General features: G+C 49.5%; 2 protein-coding genes across 6 annotated transcripts in view; one reads left to right on the top strand and one right to left on the bottom strand.

Annotated features, from left to right (window-relative positions):
- SKI (SKI proto-oncogene) overlaps positions 1 to 18,717 on the top strand; it is a 113,322-nt gene extending 94,605 nt beyond the window's left edge. The window contains exons 2-7 of the mRNA XM_015891481.3: positions 10,325 to 10,447; positions 11,139 to 11,254; positions 12,007 to 12,299; positions 13,051 to 13,358; positions 14,408 to 14,638; positions 15,707 to 18,717. Coding sequence (XP_015746967.2) covers positions 10,325 to 10,447; positions 11,139 to 11,254; positions 12,007 to 12,299; positions 13,051 to 13,358; positions 14,408 to 14,638; positions 15,707 to 15,895 — 1,260 coding nt within the window. The 3' untranslated portion in view covers positions 15,896 to 18,717. The remainder of the gene's footprint in view (positions 1 to 10,324; positions 10,448 to 11,138; positions 11,255 to 12,006; positions 12,300 to 13,050; positions 13,359 to 14,407; positions 14,639 to 15,706) is intronic.
- The window catches only part of MORN1 (MORN repeat containing 1), a 169,672-nt gene that overhangs the window by 10,645 nt on the left and 138,688 nt on the right, over positions 1 to 20,339 (bottom strand). Inside the window, exon 15 of one of the 5 annotated variants that reach the window (XM_088136711.1) lies at positions 1,557 to 1,765. The exons of 3 other annotated variants lie outside the window; for them this stretch is intronic. In XM_088136711.1, the coding sequence (XP_087992837.1) occupies positions 1,704 to 1,765 (62 nt within the window). In that variant the 3' untranslated portion in view covers positions 1,557 to 1,703. Of the gene's footprint in view, positions 1 to 1,556; positions 1,766 to 20,339 lie in introns of those variants that run through there. One more of the 5 variants, XM_088136710.1, reaches the window with a different exon arrangement.

The following is a 20,339-nucleotide window of genomic DNA, read 5'->3' as shown; positions in this document are numbered from 1 at the left end:
GCCCTCCCCGTGTGCACAAGACTGCAACCTTTGTTCATCTTCACCCCCAGCATTACATCTGCCCTGCCCTGCGTTCTTGTATTTTCACTCTTTTGAATCCAGTCTCGGTGAAAGTGAAAACCTATCCCGGAGTCTCAGGGATAAAGCACTAATGAGGAACTTGATTTCCCCCCCTTTTAGTTCAACTCAGTCTTCTGGGCAACTTCCTCATTATGAGTAGTTCCCCCCCTCCTTTTAAAGTCCTTGAATCAGGTGTGTTGAAATTTCAATGGAAGGTGAGTTGCCCTGCCTCTCCTCTGCCTTGCCTTCCTTCTCCAGATGTTCCTGCTGTTGCAAGAGCACAGCCCTGATTTTTAAAGGCGGCGCAGGCCAGACTGAAAGTAGCACCTGTTGATGGGCTTTCTCCCAGGATCCCTGAAAAATTTTCAGAAGCCCACTGGGAATTTTATTTAAAAGCGCCTTCCTTGATTTTTCTTTGGTTGTTCAGCAGCAAGGTTCCAAAGCCAGTCACACACGCTTGCTCACTCTGATTTCTGTCTGGGGGTGCTGTCTGGATTCCCAAGCCAGAGAAATGCTCATAGTTTTCAGAAGAGAAATTCTGGGGAGACATGAGGGACAGCTAAGCACCCTTCCTCTCTGCTCTGAGCAGAGTTTCCTTGGCTGCAGGGTTGGATGAGATCCGGCCGAATTGAGCACACCACACAAAGGGCTGTTCCTGTCCCTTGCAGTCTTTTTGCTCTTGAATGTAAAACCCTTGCTAGGAAAAAAAATCCCACCGCCCTCATTATAGTCAAATATTCTCCGTTCCATTCCACTTCTCTCTGCTAGAAATCCAGCCTTCCCCAACGAGGTGCGTCCCAATTCTGTCGGACTGCCACCATCAGTCACTGGGAATTATGGGGGCTCTAGTCCGGCAGATCTGGATAGGCCCCAGCAGCCATCAAGGCTGCTAGAAGCAAAAACCCTGCAAGAGAATGATGCCGGGGTAGGAATCTGAAAATGGCTGTGGTCAGCTTGATTCCTGCTTCAGCCTGCTCTGCAGCTCCCTTGACCTTGGATACCATTGAGAAAGGGAAGGTTGTGATACCAGCAGACTTGACAGGCATCTTTCTGTGGTGCTATAAAGTGGGGGGGGGGGGGCGGGGGCGGCTCTAATCCTACAGCATTTAAGAGACTGGGGCTTCCAGAGGCGAGCCCAGCTTGCGTACTGTGTGAAGGAAGTCCCTGCGTTCAGTTTGGGTACCTTCAAGTAAGACATTCTTGAGATCAAGAGTGGTGAGCGAGGCACATCCAGTAGCCAGATAGCACAAGATAACTCCGTTCCTGTGGCTTTTGAAGAAAGGCTTTTGCGCGTGTGTCAGTTTTGCCAACAGGACGATTCAGCATTGAGTGCTTCTGTTCAGGATAGCGGCCGGCCGGCCGGCCACGTCCTCCTTTCGCATCTCCCATACCATGCCCGACTCCAACACTCAAGATGCAGAGGCCTCGCTGGCCAGAGATCCGGTTTTGTTTTCTTCTTCATGAGGATCTTGGATTTCGTTGTACTTCTGCAAACATGGGGACCCTCCTTCCTCCTTGTGAACGGATGGTGCCGCTGGGGCTTTCCCGGGTTTGGCATTTGCCGTTGTCCGTTGCTGATGGAAGGAATGATCTCCCATGCTGGAATTCAGGCGCTCCCATCCAGGTAGCAATTCCCCGCCTGCTTAACTCAGCAAAATTAAAACAGCTCCCGGCATCTTCAGGCCATCTACCGGAGCGTGTAAGGCTGCATTTAAGAAAAAGGAAAGATCTCAAACTTAGATTGGTCAGTGGCTTTGAAAGTTTGAGTATACCTTTTCTGACTTTCATCCTTTTCCGAAATACAATTCTTCCTTCTGTTTTGCTTGTAATTTATTGCCATGGCCTTTTTTTTTCTTTTGTCAAAGAAAGGCTAGAATTACCTTTTTCTTTCCTGCTCACCATGCTCCTTTTCCCTCCTCTTTTGATGCCTCTTACCAGTTTAACAGCTGACTTGACATCCCCACTGTGAAATTTTGGGCCTTTAAAGCAACTCTGGATGTTCTGAACTCAACATTTTTTGGTAGCCAGGGAGATAAGTTGGCAGTCAACTGTGTGAAACAAAATCCTGGAGACTGGTTAATTCCTCCAGGTAGTGTGGGCAGATGATTGCCAGTTTGTGTCCTTGTTAGCCGCTCTGAATTGAAAGCAATTTGTGTGTACGTTTCATGGATTATGGATTTTGGATTATCCATGGATTATGGATCGCTACTATTCCCCCCTCCCAAAAAAAGCCCAACCAACCACAAGAACCCATGGAAAATGAGCTGCGCACTCTGAACTGTCCCCAAATAAACTTGTAGCGCAAGGCCTCACCAATGGGATTCTGGGAGCTGAAGTCCACACACGTTAAAGTTGCTCAGGTTGAGAAACACTGCCCTAGACATAGTTTCATAGGCGCTCATCAGGAAAGTGGGACTTCAGCTCCCATGATTCCCAGCCAGAAAACTTGGCTTGGAGATTCTAGCTGCCGCTCCCAGGCCTCCCTGACACTCTTAAACCCTTGGGACGCGAAGGGAAGGAAAAACGTGAACAAGCGAGCAGAGGCTTCCTTGGCATATGAGCGAGTGCGCAAAGGCTCCGTTCAAGTTCCGGGTCTATTCAGAGCCCCCTTCAGTCCTCGAGATGGTTTCCAGGCGCTTCCCTGTTCCAAACTTACAAGCAAATATTCCCCCGCACGTGCTCCGCGGCATCCCCATTGGCGGTCCCATTCAGAGAGTTCCCACACAACTGTTGCCAAAGATAATTGCCAGAGGAAAGGGGGACACTTTCCTGCCTGGGCCCTTCTCCTGCTTCCGAGTAGCTGCGCTCCCTGGCCGCCCGCCCGCCCGCATGGAGGGGGGCGGCGGAGGCCACATTGTTTTGAAGGACGGAGAGGAAGGGAACGTTTTCCCTTCTTCCCGAGCACGGCTTAATAGTTTCCCCCAGGACAGGGAGAGAAAGTTAGAGAAAGGACGCTTTGCTCTTGCGAGAGAATTAAGGGGGACAGGCCACCATTCCGCCCTTGGCCCAGTCTCCCTTCGATGATCGCCTAATTGCAGACGTTTGAGACCACAGCTGTGCCAGGCACCGAAGCTGCCTTGCAGTCGAAACTGGGGCTTCCCCTGCATTGCCAGCCTCTGCACAGGGGTGGGGTGCTTCTCCCCATCAGTCAAGGGGGGAGATGATGACAGTACAGGAACTTGAGGGAAGCGGGTGCAAAAAAACCCACCAAGGTGAAGATGAGACACTCCAGCTTCACCGTTAGCTGGCCAAACCTAATTCCTGCAGCCTCGGCTCGGCCACAGCCCCAGTAACTGTTGCCCTCCCCCAGGCCCTGCTGCCCCTCCATCTCAGAAGGGTGGCACTCGGTGTGGTAACGAGCAACATAATCTGGACCGCTTCTGTGGATTATCTCAGCTGAGTTTATCACAATAAATATATTTTCCCCTTTCCTTCCAGCAAATGGAAGCAGTTCCAGGTTTTATGTTATGTTCCTTAGTGATGCAAGATCCCGGTTTGTTTTTGTTTTTAAAAATCAGAATCTCTCTAGAATAGACAAAGGCACTTTTCATAGAAGCAAAACCAAGAAAATACCTTGTTTTAATGTTGAGACTTTTAGTTGTGGGATGACCTGAAATCACTCTCTTGGAACCATTTGTGGGCGGGGGAGATGAGATTGTTTAAAGGAACAAACGTGTGAAGTAATAGTGTGGGAAATCATTAAAATACAATGCCTGAATCTCATTCTTCTGTTGTGTGATTACGGTCCACCGTTGGCCGAAACCGAGCCAAATGTCGCAATGAGATAGAGAACAAAAAACAGAAGTTTCCTCCAGGTCTGGAATTTGGAGCCGCAGCTGTGATTTTTCCAGCGAAGCAGATGAATTTTGCTTCCTTGTGCAGACTTCACAGAAAACATTTTGCAGGGGAAATGAGATTAGGACGTCTGAGAGGTTGGGAGGAAGGGAGAGTTTCAAAGCAGTTGGGTAAATATAGCAAACCAAGCTTGCGCAAGGCAGCCCACACTTTGTACATCATGGTTCGTCATGTCCTTTCCATCATAACTTGTCAATAAAGTTACGATACCACCTAGGCGTCATTTCTGAAGAACATTAAAAAAAAACACACCGTTGTAATATTGTTAATATAAAGCAATGTGTGCCTGAGATTATCACGCAGAGGCCAATACTGGAAGGCCGTTCCAATTCAGAAGAGCTGCTCTCTAAGAATCTGGATCCCTGTCACCTGAGCCATGTTCAAAGCTGCCCGAGGTTGAAGCAAAGCATTTCCTAGGGCTGATTGTTTGAATGAAAGGAATATATTCCTTGGCAGGGAATATATTCAGTCAGAACGCAGCGATCCTGCGATGCGTTTGGGTAGAGTTGAGCTATGGTTGCGCCGGTCGGTTTTCACCCTCTTTTCCCCAGTATGCAAACGGAAGAGTATAGAAGTCTGCCTTAACAGGGTCAGATCCTTGGTCCAACCCAGTCTAGTGTTGCACTGACTGGCAACAGTGGAGGAGGAGTTTGCCTGGCTGTACCAAGTTGACTTTGAACATTGTGTGTAGAAGAGCATGTGTGCGCATGGTGGATCAGGGAAAGCCATCCTCAAGGCTGGTAAATCATATTGGGCGCAACTTGAGCAGGACCTCACAGTTCCTCATTAACAGGGTCTACTTTGGCTTACCCATTGAGGTCATCGACTATGGTGTGTTGGTTGTGGGCCTCACAACTGTCAGAGCGTGGCACAGGGCTGTGTGCGTGCGCGAGAAAGAGAGAGAGAGATGGCAAAGTCTTTTTGGAAATGGCACCACCAGCATTTGGGATTTCCAACCCTCAGATATTGGGATGATAATCGAACTACCAACATACCAGCTTTTATTTTATTTGTTGCTGTTTCCATTGCTCATTGATTAATTCTTGGACGGTTTTTTTTCCTGCTACTCTTGAATTCCACATTCTGTTGAATTTCCATTGGAGAAAGGTGGGCTGATGCTCCCATCCCCATTATTAAAATGGCCCAGAGTCTGAAGAATAGACAATAAAATGCTCTTCTATGACAGAACCACCACCAGGCCACTATCTTGACCATCCTGTTTAAGTATTCTCATTATCCCCAAATCGGTGAATGATGGAACCCCGCTGATTTCAAATATTCCCATAAAATGGGGTCTAAAAGTTTCTGCATTTCAGAATCGGCTGAAAATGTATTTCTGTGCTGGAGAGACCATGGATTGAAATCCAGTAGCGCCAGTTCTTTTCACAAAGCAGAGGAAGGGCCTCCTGTCGATAATGAAATGCTTCTTGCGTCTTCCCAACGGCTTTGCCATGTTAGTGCATTGTTCCCGGGGAAACCTGGCTCAGCGACACGACCAGTTGTGGACTCCCAGGCTTCAGTCAAAAATCTCTGCCCAAAGTTTGGGTGGAAAAGGGCTAGGATTTTGCAGCGTGTGTGTTTTGCTTCACTCTCACAGCCCGGTTGCTACGGAAAAGTTGAGCCAGTAAAATCTCATATTTTGTGGTTGCTGCACCTGCTTGGTTTGTCAGATGTTTTCAAAGGCACAAGTGTGGGCTGCTTCGTTCTCCGTCTCCGTCTCTCCAACATACTTCTTGCCAGCTTGCAAGAGTCACTTTCGCGCTGGGAAGTCCATATTCTCAGCCAGACATCAACTGCAGAAAGCGTGATTTATTTGCATGTTTGCAAAGTAATTACTTTATGCTTTCATGGATTGGAAAACACTCTAGAGGTCAAGCAAGTTTTGGGCACCCCTGGAATCGCTCCAGTTGGGAAGCAAGGGGGATTTGTCTACCCGTCTGGCCTTTCACATTTTTGCCTCTTTGGGGGAGAGGAAAGTGGGAAAGGTGCTTTCAGAAAATGAGAGAGGGGCAGAGACGGGTAATGGGTGACCCCTGTAGCATTTCACCCCTTAAGCAAAGAAAAATGCATAAAGATTGTCTGAAGTTAAGCAGCTGGACAGTCCTTTAGCCAGCCAATAGCCAGAGCTACCTGCATGATTCAGAAAGCCTACCTGAGCCCTGGGGCGTGGAGGCATTTTCAAGGAACCTGAACTTGGGAGCACAGGAAAAAATGTGAATAACAGTTGCTGGAGAAACAAAGGAATAGATTGAGCAGCCCAGGAGGAGACCTGCCAAGGGGAGGGTTGAGTTAGGAGAGAAAAGGAAACGCCTGGGGTATGAATAACAAGGAAGTCAGGGCAGAAGATAGTTCACGTAAACCAGAATTGTAGTTCTTCCAGGGAGAGGAATGGTGCTTGACCTAAAGTGGATGTGGGGAAGGTACAGCCCTCCAGATAATCTTGGATTCTTCTCTTGCTTCAGTTTGGAGGTTAAGGGGAGTTGTACCCAGGGGAGGCCAGAGTTCGATCCTGGCTGAGATGCAGCCCGGCACATAAACCAGCCGTCTTTCTGTGAGCAGGCCAGATGAAGCTCGACACTTTCTCACTTCTCTTTTGTTGTGTGGGCTTCAAGGCATACATATGCAGAAGCCCCCTTCGCCCTCACACCTCTAGTGTTTGCAGGGCTTTACCAGAAGGGGCGTGTCTGGTTCAGAGGCACTGCCCCATGGAGCTGCCCAGGGCCATGCTGTAGTCCCAGACCTTTCAGAAGGGGGTGGGTTGGCGAGATGCCGCCTTGCAACCGAATCCCTGAGCGTGGCAGTCTCTGCCCAGGCCTTGAGATTTCTGCTGATGCGTTTGTTTGAAAAGAATCCAAGCGCTGGCTCGTGCCAACTCTCTTATCACCTTGCCTGCTGATTTTATTATTACGCCTCGGCCTGAAGACGGCGAGGTGGTTCTACGAGGTGGAGGGTGAAACGTCTCTTCCCTCCAGCCATGCTCAGCTTTGCCGTCGCAGCACGGGGCCAGCCAGCGTGTTTGGCCAGACGTGTCAAGCGCGGACCTGCGCTGACGAGGGGTGAAATTAGCCCCATTAAGAGCAGCGTGCTGGGAGTGACCTTCCGATGAACAGCCCCTGCATTCCAGTGAACATCTGCTTGGAACTAGAATGGGAACAACTGGATGGCAAGGACACTGCAGACCCTCATGGGGTTTCTGAGTACACCCTTTCCTTCCTTCCTTCCTTCCTTCCTTCCTTCCTTCCTTCCTTCCTTCCTTCCTTCCTTCCTTCCTTCCTTCCTTCCTTCCTTCCTTCCTTCCTTCCTTCCTTCCTTCCTTCCAGCTCCAGCTCCAGCTCCAGCTCCAGCTCCAGCTCTCTCCTGTAACCCTTCTGGGTTCGAGCATGGTCTCACCTGTAGCCGGGTGGCAGGGACACCCTTGGACCTAGGGGGCCTCTGGACCCCCACCCAGTGGCATTACGGTGGGTTGAAGCCTTTATCTGGATGATGCAGACGGGGTAGGTGACGGTGTCATTTGGGGAGGTGCGCAAGAGGTGCTTGTCCTTGGCTGCATTATGAGGACTGTAGCGTGTTGGACAGTAGACCCTGCCGTTGATCTTGCGTCGTGTTGGAAACGCATCTGCCTGTTTGCGTCACGCGTGTGGCCAACCGTCAGGCCCCTCTGATGGGGGAGACTCTACTTCGTAAAAAGGGGCCTCGAACATCCGTTCTGGCTGGTGGGTTATTTACATAAATTAGTTGGTGGCCTGTTTATTGGTCGAGCTTCCCGAGCCTGAATTTTCCACAAACTTCACTTTGTTACAGGATGTAACAAAGTAAAAAGAAACAATTACGAGAAGATTTAAAAAAAAAATCTTAAGTGGAAAGCCTGGTTGGCATTCAAGGTGGCAAAAGACAATGGCCAAACTTCAGTGAGGAAAAATTTCAGCAGGAGCTGTTGGGGTATTTTGTCTAGGGCACGGGGTTGCCATCTACTCCCCCCACCAAAAAAACCCCAAAAAACAAAACCCAAAACTCCCATCTGCACCAAATATCCTTTCTGCAGAACAGAGGTGGAGGAAAAGAGGGAGGATCAGACCCCAAAAGGGGAAACGGGGAGGAAAGAAAGAACAGGCCCCTGTTCTGAGCTCCGCCACCTGCTTGTCCGCCTCCCGTTCCCCCCGCCCAGCTTGCCATCCCCAACAGACTGGGCTGGGATCTGCGGCACTTGCCAAATATCATTCGGATGTTGTCACGGTTTCCTTTTTCCTATGCAAAAGCAGCACTCCTCTCTCTTCTCCTCCTCCTCCTCCTCCGAGATCCGCATTAACCCTGGGGGGCGAGGAAGCCAAACACAAACCATGTTTGTTTAATAAAAGCAGTGTTTAAAAGTGCCATCCTTGAGGACTGCTCTTTTGCAAAGCCAAGCATGCCGGCACTTGGCACAGTATTCCAGAAAATGAGTTCTGTGCCTGCAGTTGCCGGCCCAAAGCATCTGGCTTTGGCTGTTCTTTGTGGAAGAGGAACCTAGAACCGCGCTCTGGGGGCACAGGATGAGTCTGGGAGGTGACCTTGGAAAATGCAATCTCTTGGCTGGCACGCTCCCACGAGCCAGGAGAGGGTGGTGGTGGTAGATCCCTCAGAATCCAGGGTGGCATCTTTTGCCTCCGGATCCATTCATAGATCACACTCAGAATCCAGAGAAGCCAGCAGGTTGTCTTGAAACGGAAAGGAGAACAATGAAAATGGAGCGTTTTAGGCCCGCTGGATTCCTCAGGCCTCCTTCCGTTCCCCGGCATTCTCGTTTGCACAGACGGGCTTTTTATTCCTGCCCCGAGAGATACCCAGTCAGGCTGGGGCCCTTGGAATTCAACTCCGCTGGCCCTGGAAAAGGTTGGAGGTGGCCAAGAGCGCTTTCTTATCCTGGCGGGTGATTTATAGGCCGAGAGGAGCGACTTGTGCAAAAGGCAAAGCAGAATCTCGGCAGCCGGCCAGCAGGATCTGCTGCAGCTGCGGCATTGTGAAGTCATTGCCCTAACAACCGCTGCAAACAGAATAACAAAGTCTGGCCTGTTCGCACATCGGATCCTCTTTCCAATTCCAAAACCACCGTTTTAAAGGCTTACCTTTCCACATCCAATTAGCCGAGGCAGTTTGCAAATTCTTGGGCTGTGTCGTTTTTCCTTCCTTTCTCTCGTTAATGTCATCCTTCAAGAATGGCCTGCTTTCTAGCAGGCATTTTTTGGAAAATCTCTCTCGCTTTCTCTCATGCAGTGAGGAGGAGGATGATTTTATTATTGCATCTTTGAGAACTATTTAGTTTTGGGAAACTCTGATGTGCTTTTGTTCAATGATACTGAATACCTCCCAATCAGACCTAGCTGCATGATCATTTTAATAGATTTCCCAAAATTTGAGGGGACTTGAAACTCCCAAGCTGGTACAAGTTTCTGCTGAAATGCAAGGAAATAAATCTCCTCTTTGAGCTGGACACAGTTGCAGGTGACTTCGCGCACACATGTCCATGGATTTGTCATCACTGTTTCCTGCAATTTTTTTTAAAATTCCGAGTCTAGCCTTCAGTCCTGGGATTTAAAAGAACAACAATAATCCAGGATTGGCTAGAGTTTAGCACCTTTAGAAATAAGGAAGGGTGGGTTGGGTTTTTCCATATGACTAACTGCAACTGGTTTATTTAATTCCTTAATTCCTTTGCACTCAAAATGGACTTTGCCTGCCAGGGGAGAGAAATTTCTATATTCCAGCATCGATACAAGTTTGGACTTCAAGTTGTGGATGAATCCCTCACATTGAACACAGGCTTTTGGTAACAAGGCTTTTGGAAGCTGATGAACATAAATGGTCTGTTCAACGCCCTGCAGGGACTAATGAAGCCTGCACAGCTACCATTTTAAGAGGCTTACATTCTGGTAGACGCTGGAGTTTTAATGTCAGGCCCAACTTCCTCTTCCTTGTTCCCTGTTTTAACATCTTTGGTGAAGGCAAAAGCTGGCTGGCTTCCTTGGGGACATTTATCTGCGTTCCCCGGGCAGTGCACAAATAACACTAGTTAAAATCACCTTAAAACCACCAGCAAAAGTATGATAAATAAAGTAAAATGCCAGGGGGAGGGAAACAGGCTTCATCTGGGTTCTGGAAGGGCTCATGCCAGGGCTAGGAAAAGCGACTCTCAAACATCTGTATAGAATAGATATATAACACCGAATCTGTTACAGCCCAGCCCAGCTATTTAGTATTTTCGTAAATGACAAAATTCATTCTGAGCAGAAATAAATAAGGAAAGGGCAGCTTTAATGAGCTTGCAGAAGAGGCTACAACTGGATCCCATGTTGGGGACCTTTGACACACTTTTTTTTTTTTTTTAATGCAGTGGAAAATGGCCCAAATCAAAATGTCCCCTCTTCTCTTTCAGGTCCCATCCGATCCTCCTGTCCCCAAGAAACCCAAAGTAGATGATGCCCTACAGTCTCCCCTACTTGGCGATAAAGAGAAACAGTCCAGCTGGTTACGATCCTTGTCTAATTCATCCAATAAGGTGAGTTTTTGGTGATGGAGGCTCTGCACAAGAATGGTCTCAAGTTTCGAAGAAGGCCAGAGGGTGCAACGCACAGGACCCCAAAGTTCTCCCTCTCCTGACCGTGTTGGGTGGATGAAGCCCTGGATGGCCTGCGCTTGGATTTGACAGTTTAGCCAGCAAGACTGGCTGAGTGAACGCAGTCTCTGCCTTTGGGGCACAGTGACTGTTTTTAGTTTTGCCCGGTAAATCCCCAACTTCTGTTTTAGTCATTTGAGGTGTAGGGCTCCTGTTACCGAGATGCAGCTGCATCTCTCCTAAAATCAGTTGAAATCTTTTCCCGCAAGAGACAGCTCCAGCACAAAGACAGGCAGGCTTCTTTGATCACTGGGTTAAGATTATGAGATTGGCTTCGTACAGAGTGTGGAGGTGGGTCCAGCCCACCCAGCAGCATCTGTACCTGGGGAGGCACCCTGGCTTCTGTCTGGTGCGTCGGATCACAACGCTCACCGACTTTTCAGAAGCCTGAATCTGCAGAACTCAACCCCTTTCCAGTTCTCCTTCCAGAGTCAGCCACCTCTCTCTCACACAGCTTTGGGCACCTTCCCGCTTCCCAACTCACTCCCAAGCAGTTGCCCTATTTCTAGCTTGTCACGGCTCCTCTTCCATCCGCTTGTCTCTCACCCTTCCTTTCCCTTCCTTTCTTGAGCAGAACATCGGGTGCCTCCATCCCCGGCAGCGTCTTTCAGCGTTCCGGCCCTGGTCCCCCGCCGTTTCAGCCAATGAGAAGGATGTCTCCAACCACATCCCCACGTTGATCAGAGACAGGTAAGGAGAACCGGAGTTTCGCCAGCCTGAATTTTAAGGCCATTAATTCCAACAGGAGACCAAGGCACGTTCAGGCTGTCATCTGGCACACGAGCTCTGAAAAGCATTCTATAGGAGGTATCAACACCCCAAAATCTTCAAATCTGCCAGAAATAAAACCCCAAATACACAACCAGGGTGTGTAGGCTATGCCCAAACATTCAGAAAATATATAGAGAACAGGGTATAAAGGTGAAGAGCTGCCCAGAGTCACCCCACGGTGACAAATTAAATTAAACCTTTTGTGTATAGGAGAAGGTAGTTTTCTAATCATGTTGTTGAGCTGGGCAGTTGATGGGTCTAGACCAGTTCTAGACCTGAATCTTCCCTTTGCTCTTCAGCCACTTGAAGCTCTACAGTACCGTTTATTATTTAGTTAATTACTGGTTAGCAGTTCCTTGATGATTTGTATATGCGTACTAAAGGATGTATATTTTCTACATTTAAAAAAAAACACCATCTCCCCAAGTGCTTTGCTTCCTTAAAACCTGGAGCATAAAAATAAGATTACCTTGCCCAATGAAGAGGTGAACTTTTCAAATCTGGCAATTAAGCCTTTAGATGATTCATTGCGTTAATGAGAAGTGGCACGGAAATCCACCCAAGGAGCCGTCTTCTCAAACCCTGCAAAGTGGAGCGGGTGAGTCACCCCAAAATAGCACTGTGGGGGCTGCAAGGTAACCAAATGTTCTTTATGCCCTTCCGTTTGCTAGTTTCTATTCGTACAAAAGTTTTGAGAATGCCGTCGCTCCCAACGTGGCGTTGGCCCCCCCTCCTCAGCCAAAGATCGTGAGCCACCCACTGTGCGCCCCAGCCGCCTTGCGGAGCAGCGAGCCCCTGAGCAGCCCTCCCCAGCTAAGGAAAAGGAAACACGTCTCCGAAAATCCAGCCGTCCCCGAACCGCCGCCCACCGCCGCCGCCGTGCCCGCCACCACCGCTCCCGCCCCTGCCACAGAAGAAGACAAGGAATCCGAAGCAGAAATAGAAGTGGAAACACGAGAAGAATGTAAGTGTGACTTGCCCGGTCTTTTCTGGGGACCCAGCAGAGGAGAGCTTTGGGCCTCCTCTGTTCAGAGAAGTCGATTCATGGTCAAATAACCTTGCGTTAAAGCGGTTCTTCCAACTGGCTGAAGCCTTCCTTCAGCAAACTGCTCGGTTTTGGAAAGAAGTCCTGGTGCTTCAGGAGTCTCTGGAGGCCCCGCCAGTTCTTCTTGAGCGTTGTCAAATGCCCGCAGTTCTGTAAGCTTGAAGGAATTCTTGTCTTGCTTTCACACAGACAAAATATACCCTGCTCTGAAGTGCAGGACGCGCTTCCCAAATGCTTGAAAGACCTACGTTTCTTTTCACACACACACCCCGCCTTTACTGTAATGGGGCATTACGATGAACAAACCATGTTTTAATAAGGTTTCCCGTGCTGCACCACTCAGCAGTATACCCCCGGCAGGCTCCCCACAAACAGGAAGGCGGGCTTTGAGGTGAGGGGACAGGATCTGGCCTGAGGAATTGCTGGTTGGAGTTGCCTCGTGCCTGAAGCCCAAATGAGGACTTAGGCGAATCCAGCCGTCGTGGCTCGAACAGCATGAATTCCACTTAGCATGATGCATCAGCCCTGCCACACCTTAGATGAATGAACTCTGGAAACTCCCCCCCCCCCCAAAACAAGTCATATTGCTATCCAGGCTAGGCTGTGCTTTCTAACACAACGTCTGGGGGCGGATGGCCTGTTACCACTGCTTCGTTTCTTCTCCTTCCAGTCACTTCCTCCCTTTCCTCGCTCTCCTCCCCGTCCTTCACCTCTTCGAGTTCAGCCAAGGACATGAATTCCCCCAGCATGCAAGTCCAGCCTGCCGCCAGCAACGTGTTTGAAGCGTCAAGTCACGCCGAGCCTCAGAATGGCCCCAACGGGCTGGAAGCCGAGCTGGAGCATCTGAGGCAGGCCTTGGATGGTGGTCTGGACACAAAAGAAGCCAAAGAGAAATTCCTCCATGAAGTCGTGAAGATGAGGGTGAAGCAGGAAGAAAAACTCAACGCTGCCTTGCAGGCCAAACGCAGTCTCCACCAGGTAATGGGGTGCAGCCACGGCCCAGCGCCATAGAGTGGACCCTGGGGCACTAGACCGGCGTGAAAAGTCTAGGCAGTGCTCACATTTAACCCTTTGCTGCCTCTAACGGTCCCCTGGATGTTTGAAGCTCAGATTGGCTGGCTGGGCCACCCTCCACTTCCTCATGTTGCCTTATTATTATTAGTCATAGGTCTGGAAAGTAAACTTCCCAAAGGGTGCAGTCGCACAAAAGGAATGTTGATTGTAGGAGTTTGTAGGAGTTGCTTTATTTCCATACGGGGAGAAGGCTGTAGCTGAAGCAGGGACGCTCCTGTTTGCTTTGAAAATGTGCCACGAAAACAAGGGGCGCGTTCCCTGTGTGGCTTGCTGCTGTTTAGTTCGAGAGACTCAAAGGTTAGCATCATGTGCGTAATGCAAAGAACGTGCCTAGGAGGTTATACTCAGTTACACTGGGCATGCTCGCAGCCATCTTTTATGTCTCTAAATTGAGAAGCACACTTTCTGCTAGGATCGATGTAAGGATAATTTATATGGGAAAGAAAGGGGAAAGGGGGTCGTGCTTTGAGGAGGGGATGGGTAGAAATAATAGCCACTGAATCCAAAGTTAGATTACGTCGCCCTGAGTGGCTGGGTTGGATCGGACAAGCCAGCTATAAATGTCACGTGAAATCACAGGCTTTAAAACGCCGCAAAAAGTGATGATGGCGCCGTTGGGGTCCGGTTTTTGTCCAAAGGCTGTTTTCATTGAGGCGAGGTGGCAAGTCCTCCAAGAAGCCAATCAGCGTTGCTCTTCAATTAAAAGCTGGCCAGAAAATTGAGCACGTGGTGGTTATCCAGCCAAACCGGCATAAGCCAAAGGGGGCGGTTGGCCTGAGCACTTCCTTGCCAGTTCCGCCTCCCCTCTGGAATATTCCATCAATGCCACCCCAAAAGGAGCCTGGGCTCGTGCGTAGATCGGCACAGGCAGCGTTCCCCACGGCTCCCGCTCCCCGAACACCCTTCTTCCCTCCCGGAGCTTCTTCCGCTCTTAAGACGCCATCTTGTTGCAGGAGCTCGAGTTCCTACGCGTGGCCAAGAAGGAGAAGCTGAGGGAGGCGACGGAAGCCAAGCGCAACCTGAGGAAGGAGATTGAGCGCCTCCGCGCGGAGAATGAGAAGAAAATGAGAGAGGCCAACGAGTCCCGGATACGCCTCAAGCGGGAACTGGAGCAGGCCCGACAGGTCCGGGTGTGCGACAAGGGGTGTGAAGCCGGCCGTCTGCGAGCCAAATACTCAGCCCAGGTGAGTGTGGGAGCCGCGAGGCCTGCTCCCTGCTGCAGAGCGTCACTTTTCACTTTGGCTTCCTGATCACCTTGGCTTTGGAGTCCCTGGCAAAGAGGAAGCGAGGGATCGCAAGAGGCGAGGTCCTCGTGTCCACCCTCTCTGCCAGTGGGCAAAAGCCGAAAAAATGAAAAATCAAGGAAGCGACTGAGAAAAGCAGCACTGCGTTCCAGACCGGTCGAGGCAGCCCTCACAAGGTCAGGCGGAGCCTTGGCAGAAGCGCTCAGGGTGGCTCTGAGCATCTCACGTTCAAATTAGCGGATCTCCTTCTCCCGAGTCTCCGGACTCTGAAAACTCTCCTGGGTTGAGTCAGACCGTGAATCCGCCCTGCTGGAGGCTCCTGTCCCCAGCAGGATTTCTTTCCCAGCCTCACCTGGTCTGGTTATCAGAAAGGGGCGCGGGTGAAAAAGTCCCTCTTGAGAGGCCTGCCGACTTCAGGAGAGCCGAAGCAGGAAGCGACGCAGGCACTGCCCTCCGAGCAGGGCGTCTCTGCCGCAAAGCGTTAGACGGTGGCTTGGTGCGCCAGGTGTCAGCTCCCACTGGCGCAGCTGGGATGGGGCAGACAGGAGCCCCCAGATGGCATCGTCTGGCCTTTGCCTGCTCAGGGCCTCAGCTGCCTTGGCAGGGCCTTGGCAGTTGGCTCGGTCCGTTTTTAAGTTTTTCACGGTTGCAGGGACAGGAGGAAGGGGCTCGGTTTGGGGGCTGCACAAATGACGCTCCGAGTCCTTCTGCCTCAGCGGCCAACTGCTGCGCCAACAGAGGAAGCCTGTGCTCAAATGTGACGATGCGTCTCATTCCCCGGTTGCTAATTTACCAAAACCCACAGCGTGTCTGCTCCTGTTAAGAGAGACAGCCTGCAAAAGTCTAGGAAGAGCGGGGGGCCCGCGCACATGCACAGATTGCTCTAAGCCCTACGGTTTAGTGCTGGGCCTGAGCCCGAACCCTGTGGATTGTAGCTCACGGGGAAGAGAGCTGCCCTCCTGGGCTGGGGACGCTGCTAACCCACCTGCTGTCACCTCTTTGCCCTAGATCGAAGATCTGCAGGTGAAGCTGCAACACGCAGAGGCGGATCGAGAACAGCTGCGCGCCGACCTATTGCACGAGCGTGAAGCGCGAGAGAACTTGGAAAAAGCCGTCAAGGAACTTCAAGAGCAACTCTGGTCAAAGCATAACGACCTGTCCACCAGCGCACACCCCCCCAACGACCCAGAGAACTAAGGGCCGGGCTGAAGACCAAGGGAGTAATGCGCTCTTGCCTGTGGGCCAGGTTGCCGATGCGTGCGTAGTAAGCGAGAATGTGTGGGAAGAGGCACTCCCCGCCCCTGCATGTGGCTAAACATGGATTTTGTTATTAATTGGAGGGCAAATGTTACTCTTTATAACAAAAGCACTGAATTCTGCCTCTTTTTTAATCCGTATAGCACAACATTTTCCTGTGCCTATAACGTGAAAAGTGTTTATAAATCTAAACTACTCTTTTGAGTCTGCAGCAAAAAAAAAAAAAAAAAGGATTAAAAAAATGTATTTTTCTTTTGTACTGGGAAAACTTGTCCGGTCAGCAGCATTCATGGAAATTAGGGACAAGCACCGAGGGCTGCTACGAATATACGTGTGTGTGTGTGTGTGTGTGTACACACACATACACACACACCAACAAGCCCTTTTGTTATAAGCTATTTCAAAATGCAAACAATTTAGTCAAGACGACGTATTAAAACCATTGACAAGATTTTTTAAAAATAAAAAATAAAATATATTATATATAAATGTGTGGGGGGGGTACTTTTGATGCCTAATGTGTAAATTGGTACAGGTGTTGGAAAGTGTTGCAGGAAAGAAAATAGCCATGAATGATTTCAAATCAAGTGATTTTTATGAGAATTTCAAATTTAGGATTTTTTTCCCCCTTCTCCAGGTTTAAGCATCTTTGTTTTTCCTATGTTTGATCATAAAAAAAGAGAAAGTCAGCGGGGGGAAAAAGGATGTTTGTACATTTAGGAATAGCTCTATCTCCTAAATAAACCCAGCCTTATGAAATTCAGTGTTTGTTCATCACAAATACATCTTTCAAAGACTCACTTCTACTCCAGAGCACTTCCGGCTTTAGTAAACAAAACCGAAAATGAAAAAAAAAAAAGAGAAAGAGAGAAGGAACAAGTTTAACCTGAAAGAAACAGCTGGATCGCCCAGTTGCTTGTGAACAAGAAGCAGGAAAGAGTGAATGGCGCGCACGTGTTGGGAAAGAAACCCTGCCTTCCGTTTGGCTCCGCGAATTCATTCCAGTTCGATCGACGCCTCCGAAATTGCCGCGTTGGACGGACTCCTTACCTGCCGCCACGTGTGAGTGTCTGGTGCCCCTGCGAAGAAGACTCGCCATGGTATTAGAGAGACAAAAGACTTTTGCTGCTGTGAATAAGCCTACTTTTGTTTATTCTTTAGGGATATTTTTGGTCACGGGGTGGTTTTGTTTGTTTTAATGTGACAAATACTTTAATCTTGGGATCGACGGCGCCGCCTTCCCCCTTCCCTGCAGCGGACATGTAAGTATGCAGCGAGTAACACACTCGGGGTGCTTTGCTCCTACCTGGCCAGAGCCCCCATCTTAAGTCCCCCCCCCGGATTTTCTTTTTGGGGAGCATGTAAAGTCCCGCCGCTTGGTCCTCTGGCCCCTCTTCTACCGCCACGTAGAGAGACACGTCCACCAAGTGCCCCCCGTGAGTTTGCCATGCCTGGCAGCCGTCGGGGTGCAAGGGACACGTGTAACTCAGCCCCGCAGCGGACCGGAGCCCGTCTTGGCTGCAATGTTCCAAGATTGTCACGGGTTAGAAGCACAGCACTGATGGGTCTGGAGCTCCTTAGAGTCGGCTCTCCGGCGGCCAGGAAGCTCCTGAGGATACCTGAAAGGTTGGTGGCCCTAACGTAGGAATCGGCGACAAACGCTCCGAAGCCAGCCGTCGACCCCGGCTTGCGCTCAGAGCACCAAGACGCTGAGCCATTTTTCCCGTTTACCAGCTTGCCTTGCTGGGGTCAGTTCTGAGGAGCGACAGCTGCTTTGTAAGGACCGGTCTAGACCAGGATGGAGGATCTGCATTCACACATCCCATTAACCCCAACCTGCTTGTGGAACAAGCAAGGATTAGCTGTGCAAGTGAGCAACGCACTCCTAGCTTGTTTAGTTTGCTTCCCCTCCATTTTTGCGGATCTTGCCCTTGCGCTTCTGGTCTGACTACAGACGGGGGCGGGAGAAAGAAACAGACCAGGACTAAGCTAGGAAGGCCGAGACGTCATTTGCATTCTCATTTGCACGTTGCATAAAGCCATATCTGCAGCTGAGAAGCTGACCACAAACGGGGGTTTCAAGCTGAAGCTTACTGTCCTAGCCAAACCTTGGTTTTTCACTGCTTGCACATTGCATGATGCCAAAACCAAATCTAACCAACCACGTTACGACTTACCAAGCCTCCTCCAAATTCTCCTCCTTCCCATTTCCACTCGCTGTTCCCAAACACGGAGGGAAACGTGTCCCCCTCCCCATATCCATATTGCGGCAGCCTGTCCTAAAATTAAAGTATTAATTTGCAGTACACTAAAGGAAAAAAATGTATTAATTTTTTTTTAAAAAAAGCTGTTATTATCCATTCTAATAGCCATTGTAAGCATGAATGTTGAAAAGGAGGAAAGTACATTTATGGGAGTGGGAGGGAGACTGGTTAAGAAACCATATAAATACAAAGGAAGATTTATTAGAGGAGGAATCAGGTTACTTAGGCAAAAATGAAAAGCACGAAACGGCTCCGTGAACTAGCTTGCATGATACAACGTTGTCTAAGTTTGAGGTTTCTGGCCTTCTTCATTTGCAATGAATGGGTTCAGCTCTAAAGTGCAATGCAAAAAAAAAAAAAAGGAATATTGATTGTGTTTATGCAGTTATTTTTTTAATGTGAGGTTTTTTTTAAAAAATGGCTTCTTTGTATGTTTTTTTCTGCAGTTATTAAAAGAACATATGCATGGAATTAAAATTTTTACCATACATATATTAATTAATGGGCATTATTAGTGTCTTATGTAAAAGTGCATAAAGGTTTCCCCCCCACCCCCCTCACCCCTTAGCTGTCTGGATTTTCACCTTCAGCATCGCTTTGTGGTAACGGCACAGGACTTAGCTCCAGTTTAACTCCAGCGCTGCCTTTGGCTGTTCAAACTCACGAAGGGGGAAGATCCCCTCTTGGCACAAACCGATGGTGGTTCCATCAACGCCCAGTTCGTCTTCTCTTCTCTGGTTGGGTTTCAACAGGGAGGAAACTCCCCATGGATCCCCCCCCCAAGGGACTTCAAGCAGATTCAAGAATTTATGCTCATGTCAACGAGGAAACGGTTTCGTCCTCGGTGCCGGTGGTATTCACCGTTCCCTTGAGGGTGCGATGGGCGCGACTGCCAGTGTTCCCCACCCCCCCGGGGTCCCGCGGGTGGGCAGTTGACAGACCTCCTCATCTTTTGCATGCTGCTATTTCTAAAATCTTCTCCACGGCACAGAAGTGCAATGCTGTACATGCAAATTAAGCCTTTGCGGGGGGGAGTAAAATTAAAAGCAAAACAGGGTCTGGTCTTCCACAGCAACCTAGCTTTGAGGAAGAAAAACTCTTGCAATTTAAACAATTCCAGTCTCACATCTTTCTCTGTTCATTGCTCCCAGGTCCTCATTTCCCCTCCAAATTTAAAAACATGGGGGCGGGGGTGGCCGGCCCCCACCCCTGCACTTTGGACGGTCCTTTCAGTTTCGCAGCACCGCCCCCCCTCCTGCGTTTCCCTTCCAGAGCTCAGCAGCAGCAGCAGCCTCGCCCTGCCTGGGTAAAACGAAAGGCCTAGCTTCCGAAATGGGCCGTGGGGGTGTGCACATGTGTGTTCCGGAGACAGCTTCAAAACGGCAATCCCAGGCTCGCTCGCTCGCTCGCTCGCTCGGAAGTGGCTCCAGGGGGCCCAACCAGCCTTCCGGAGGAGACGTGGCAAAGACTCCCATTCCACCATAGCCGGAGCATCCCGGGGGGCTGCGATCTGCTTGGAAGCGCCGCCGTTTTGAGTGCCCCCAACTTCTGCCCTGGCCCGTGTGCCGCCATCGGTGCCAACTGCCAGCCGAGATGGAGAAGAGCAACTGCTGGAGAGAGGAGCAAAGGGCACCGCGTCTCCCTAGAGCAGTCTTCCTCATTCTTGGCAACTTAAGCCTGGACTTCAACTCCCAGAATTCCCCAGCCAGCATGGCTGGCTGGGGAATTCTGGGAGTTGAAGTCCACCCATCACAAAGTTGCCAAGGTTGAAAAACACTGAAGTCTAAATCATCCTCTTGTTTTGCTCTCTTAGCTACCTGGTTTATTTTGGGGAGGGGGGCTATCGACGTGACTACCTACCCACTACAACTTGTTCCTCTCCCATTTCCTTACAAAGCTGTCTTTGAAAAGGGAGAAAGGGGGTTTATTACACAGGCAACTGCCTCTCCCTCTATATCAAAAATATATATATAACTATATATACCTATAAATAAATATACATATATATACATATATATATATAACTATATATAACTATATATATATATATATATATATATATATATATATAATCTAGATAAATTGTATATTCAGTTTAATTCAATTTTTAAAGAAATATT

Source organism: Python bivittatus, unplaced genomic scaffold (genome assembly GCF_059951505.1).
Source record: "Python bivittatus isolate LINGU-HERP-01145 unplaced genomic scaffold, Pbiv_v1 ctg000090_np1212, whole genome shotgun sequence".
NCBI lineage: Eukaryota > Metazoa > Chordata > Lepidosauria > Squamata > Pythonidae > Python > Python bivittatus.
Note: the sequence above shows the minus strand (reverse complement) of the source record. Positions and strands in the feature narration are given on the sequence as shown.